The sequence below is a fragment of the Agrilus planipennis genome, unplaced genomic scaffold (assembly GCF_000699045.2).
Source record: "Agrilus planipennis isolate EAB-ADULT unplaced genomic scaffold, Apla_2.0 scaffold42, whole genome shotgun sequence".
Taxonomy (NCBI): Eukaryota; Metazoa; Arthropoda; class Insecta; order Coleoptera; family Buprestidae; genus Agrilus; species Agrilus planipennis.
This window is the reverse complement of record NW_020438888.1, coordinates 465,869-471,469: the sequence shown is the minus strand read 5'-3', so window position 1 is coordinate 471,469 and position 5,601 is coordinate 465,869. Positions and strand designations below refer to the sequence as shown.

Sequence of the window (5,601 nt, the reverse complement as noted above, 5' to 3'; positions counted from 1 at the left end):
CAAGTAGGAGAGAGACAGATGTCGAACGCTGCCGAACGCGGAGGCCGATTGTGCCTCTTTGTCGCTCGTTCCGCGCTCTCGCTTGCACTTCAAGCCTTAAATGGAACGCCTCAGAGCGAGGTAATGCCGCATGAGTCATGTTTTTTCGTACGTGCAGCCGGCTCCATCGAATTATAAGACGTTGTCACGTCAAAAAATCCATGCACAAATTATTTACCTTGTCAATTGTAATGATGATATCTAGTAGAATCAGTGACGAAATGTCTTCATGTTTTGACGTCTACATCGTAAAATCCATAAAACATAAAACCAACACTGCACTTACAAACGATTCTTTACAACATTGTTAACAGTTAGTCAATTTTTAACAACAATAAAAACACTCGACTTCGTCGCGAACATTTCGTTTGGTGCAAACACGATGCGATACTAATTTGTACCAGTTATTTTGTTTAAATGAGCCAAAGATCGACCCTTTTTTGTTCAACTATTTATCTGTCAGTTCTGTTGTTATCGCACAAGAAAAAGATCGGAATTTCGATTACAATGATGTATCACACAAACACAAACAAACTTGTACATTGCAGTTAACCGGCAAATGTTTAGAGGTAATTTTAAGGGCATGGCAGGTTCGGCTTACGGAAATTTGTCGTAATTAATTATGTTGTGTTAATTTTGATGCGGAAATCGTATGTTCGGTTTGTTTTTGCTGGTTTAGGGAAAGAAGAAAGAAAAAGCACAGTTGAAATATTACAAAAAGGGCTCAAGAACATTTAATCACTTAGGTAGATTAATTTTAAGTATCTAAATATATGTATAAAAATGTTTAAGTACTTAATTAATATTTAGTTATGAGGAAGAAAATTAATCAAAAATATGTCACATAAATAGAATAAATAATATTTTGCGATTAAGAGAATGTATTAGTTATCTAGAAAGAAAAAAGCCCAAAAATTGTATTGTAAACAGTATTACGTCATTTGAATAAAATATTTCGAATTGTTGAGCAGTTTTCAAGGTATTTCAGACATTATAACTGTATATGATCAGTAATTATTATTGCAGGAAGAAGTTGATGCAACTTTTGATCTGTTTTTTGACTACAAACCAGAGAATAGTATCTACTAAATGTTATTAAATTATGCGATAAATATTCATTTGAAAATTACATATACATATAATCATAATTCTTTTTAAATAAAATACTTCTGGTTTTGTGGTAAGAAGAAAGTCACAATAAATCGACTACGTCCCTGTATTAACAACAAGATAACAAAACCAACGCTAATTCCATAAAAAACAAACAAATTTATATCATTGTTTCTCTATGAACTCAATTTAACCTCTTTTATAGAAAAACTTTTTACGAAAATGACATATAAAAGACAGTTGCTAATTAAGATGTTATTGTTAGTATATTGTTAAAAAAAAAACCAATTGTTAACGTTAGCTTTTGAACGGTAAGTGCTAGTAAAGCGTCGCCGTTGGAATTTCCGTTTCCAAGTTCGTTTACGTTAGAAGAAAAGTGCAAGCACTTGCTTAGGAAAAATGCATTCATTATGCAACCTGGCATGACAGGAATCTGCATAAGTCGTTTAGCTTCTGTCTGCCTAGTAGGCCTTGTGTTCTATTCCATTATTGTGGTGAAAGGTAACCGTGAAAAGACAAGTGACAAACATTAATACAATTATCGTGAAAATGGTGAAAATTGGAGTCGTCTTTCTCGCCTTTATTTGCGTCGGTAAGTTACATTATTACATCTAGGTGGTCTGTTTCAAATGAATATTCACTTCTTTGAATTTATACGGTTTAGGGGTGTAAATTTGCGACACCCTATGTCAATATAAATCCCAAAAATTTTCTTATACAGTATTTTCTCAAATGAAAACTAATAAACACTTAACCAAACCTAGTTTGAACCAAAATAAGTTTCAAATTACAACTGTTTTAACATTAATTCTTTGGTAGAGGGTACTTGTCCTAATTAATCAAATTTTACCATTATTCTTAGCGATAACGTATTGTAACACAATACAAACAGGAAATAATCTAGTTATGTATGTGAAGGCAACATTATTTTTAAAATATCCTGGAAACAAATACTGCAATAATAAGCATGATTAATAAAATTATTACTTGCAGCGTTACAATTATTTTTAATTTGGTTCGCGAAGTATAATTTTTAATTCCAATTACCGTGTTTAGTGTCAGCAACGTGTTAAACACAGGTTTTATTATACAAGATCAGATAAGGTTTTTAAACACATCTATTATATACTACAGAAGGATTTAATAATTGTATTATTTTCTTTTTCATGTTATGCACTTGCGTTTGAAGTTACATAAAATCAAAAATAGCAAAAAATAAAACAAAAAAAAGAAATGTAAACAACTATTATATTATAAGCAAAGGTTGGGTTAGGCTAAGTCAAATAAAATAAAAACTAGCAATACTTTGTTTAAAATGTCGAAAAAAAAAAGTATATTTAACAACAGCAGAAGTTTAAAGCAAACAACAGTGAATAAAATCGAATAGGATTTCCTTTCTTGCATCAGTAACTGCTTTCAATTAATTAAAAACTGCTTTGTCATTAAATACAACTTTTTTTTTTTAAATAATCCACAGCCGTATTGCCGAAGGCAAAATACAATAGGGCAGAAAATAATAAATTTATTGAATCGGAACAATACCTTTAACGTATGTCTTTGAGAAAGGCAGAGTCAAGGTCAGATATTTCACAGATAATCTGGTTTTGATTAATTAAGAACAATAATTATTCATATATCAAGCAATTACTGTTTTAATGTAATTTTATTATTGTGCTTGAATCAATGTAATCTTTGAATTAAAGATTTGTCTTCGTACCTATACGTGTGGGAGGTCCTGGGCTAACACTCCTTTTGAGCTTACGTAATTAATCAAACTAATTACCATTTTGTCAGAAAGCTATTTTGTTTAATAATACGAAAAAAAATAGGGAAATTGTTTGTAGTTTTGTTATATACCTAAATTATAAAGTATTTAGATAATTTTTTTATTTTTTAAATTCACAATACCCATTGTTTTAAATGGGAATTGGGGCCCTTTATATAGTAGGTGCTGGGCTGTAGCCTACTTATATATAAAACCTGCTTTAGGTGAAATGTTTTGTAGATAATAATTGATTCCAATAACAATAGCTGTGAATAAAGTAGAATAAATAAATTTCAGTGGTAATTGCTGTTAAATATCATTTATTTATTATTAAACTGTTGAAATTTATTTATTGTAATAAATGTTTTTTATTAATTATGTAATTCCACTGACGTTTCGCCTTCTAATCTAATTTTCATATGAATGAATTTTGTGATTGAGATTGAGTTTTTCGATCTTTATGTTATAGTTTCTTCAATTCATCAACAAATAATTCTTCTATATTTTTCCTTATTTGCCTTTGTCGCCCGTTTTAATTGAAAAAAAGACACTGATGCCAAAATAGTTTGCTTAGCGTGAAAGATCCGAGACAAAATAGGGTTGCAAATAATTTTATTGATGTAAAATCACCATCAATCATTTTATATCAAAATATTTACAACTCCATTTTGTTTACGATCTTTTACACATTGTAATAAAAGAAAGAATTTCTTTAGCTTTGGGTTCATCTAACAAGTGAAGTTTTTCGAACCGTTTTCTAAGAATTTTGGATTATAGGCATTTATTAGCACACCATAATGTCTTGTAGTTTTCAGTTTTACATAGTTGTCGTATCTCAACTCGATATAGTTTTGGGGGCTGTTTTGTAGTAATTCATAAAATTTTGTAGTTCCTTAATAAGGTACGATAAGTGGTGATTTAGCAGGTTCAAAATTCCATGGACTATGATACTGAACCCGGAAAACAATATCGATTCAATATTTTAAACTATCAATTTCGAAGGAATTTAGAATTTTTTGGGTTTTCTTCATTTAAAGAATTTGAAGGCATTCATGGAATGTCTCTTTGTCCCCTTTTTGAGCTTCTAATACTTTCAATGGCCAATGTGAGCAACATCCATTCATCATTTTATATAATTTCACCAAGTAGATATTCATATGGACCTTGTTGGAGCATACGTAATCCTAAAATGTAGCGTCGTACCACAGATGGCGTTTACCGCGCCATTTATGGTATTTTCTAAAACGCGCTGTTAAGACAGCAGGTAAAAGTTGGTCTGTGTTCTGTTGGAGCTGTCTGCGATGCGCTGATGAGATCCAAAAAGATCGAAATCACGATCCGCGTCTGACAGTTTCGACAGGATACAGACCACTTCGAATTATTTTATTTTATCTAATATTTGATCGGTGATACTAGCAAAACTTTTAACGGCAAAAATGTATTTTGCATTTTACAAATAGAAAATACGTTCTGGAAAAGTATTTTACATAAAATACAAAATGCTTTTCTCAAAAAAGTATTTAAATGCAAGATAAACATAGGTATTTTTTAATTTGTGTTTGCATTTCTAATGCAAGTATTTCAAATAAATCACATCTCTGGCTGTAGCCTATGCTTACCCATGGTCAAACACTGGCTGGTTGTGCGTTAGTAGACGGAATTACCATTTTTCACGTTCGTACTATCGTGGTACCGTGATTAGTTTCGATTTAACAAGTTAATTTTTTATGAGTAATGCACTTACCTACTATCTTTAAAAACAAATAGGAGACTATATATTCAACCTTATCTAAGGGTACACGAGATATAAAAAATATTTTTCACAATTAAAAGAAAAGTATTTACTGTAGCTGTTGCTTTCTTCAGGTGATGAAGATATTAATCAAAGTATAAGAAATTAGAAACCGGAAAGAAATGAGAAAAAACTTGGACGAACAAATTGAACCACTTTTTTCTTCTTTTCTTAATTTTTGTTATTTTAGTAATACTACATTCTGTAACTAACTCTTTAATTATCAAAGACTATTTGGTTACAGGGTTTACAGTGTCTGTCGGCTGCGTACCCTAGGATGCATCATCTACAAGGTAGGAATATTTTTAACTTGTATTTAGCACTAAAATGGTTTTTATATTTTAATATAGTAGAATCCCGATTATCCGGATCAAATAAAACCATAGGTACTTACTTCGTATAAACGAAAATCCGGATAATTCATTTAATAACAAAATTAAACATTTTTTTAATTTTAATCAATTTTTATTATGTAGTGGGAATAAACTTGTCGCAACATGTCTCGTTGCGCCGTAAAAAATCGGCAATTGGAGCCATGAAGAATATGTCCGGATAATCGGATGTTCGGATAATCGAGATTCTACTGTACTCAGTTGTCAACGTTCGTAGTTGAATGCGAAAAAAAAATTAACAATTCCTTTTAAGGAATAACTGTAAGAGTAAATTTATACCATGGAATCATTAACAAATTAAAAGATCGTCCTAATTTTACAAAAATGTTATAAATGTTTTAATACGAAGGAGTGTTTAAAATTAAGTTAGTATCTATGTACGCAGTAACACTTCAAAAGTCTGAAGACGTTTGAATAAACCGAAACGTTACAAAAACATAAAGTTTTGTAATTATTTGACCGCCGCCCTGGAAAAAACTATATAATTTAATAGTAATAGTGTC

The 5,601-nt window shown here is 30.6% G+C and overlaps 1 protein-coding gene across 1 annotated transcript in view; it reads left to right on the top strand.

Annotated features, from left to right (window-relative positions):
* The first annotated feature begins 1,552 nt into the window (after positions 1-1,552).
* LOC108744937 (lipase member H) overlaps positions 1,553-5,601 on the top strand; it is a 20,397-nt gene continuing 16,348 nt past the window's right edge. Inside the window, exon 1 of the mRNA XM_025981823.1 lies at positions 1,553-1,741. Coding sequence (XP_025837608.1) covers positions 1,699-1,741 — 43 coding nt within the window. The 5' untranslated portion in view covers positions 1,553-1,698. The remainder of the gene's footprint in view (positions 1,742-5,601) is intronic.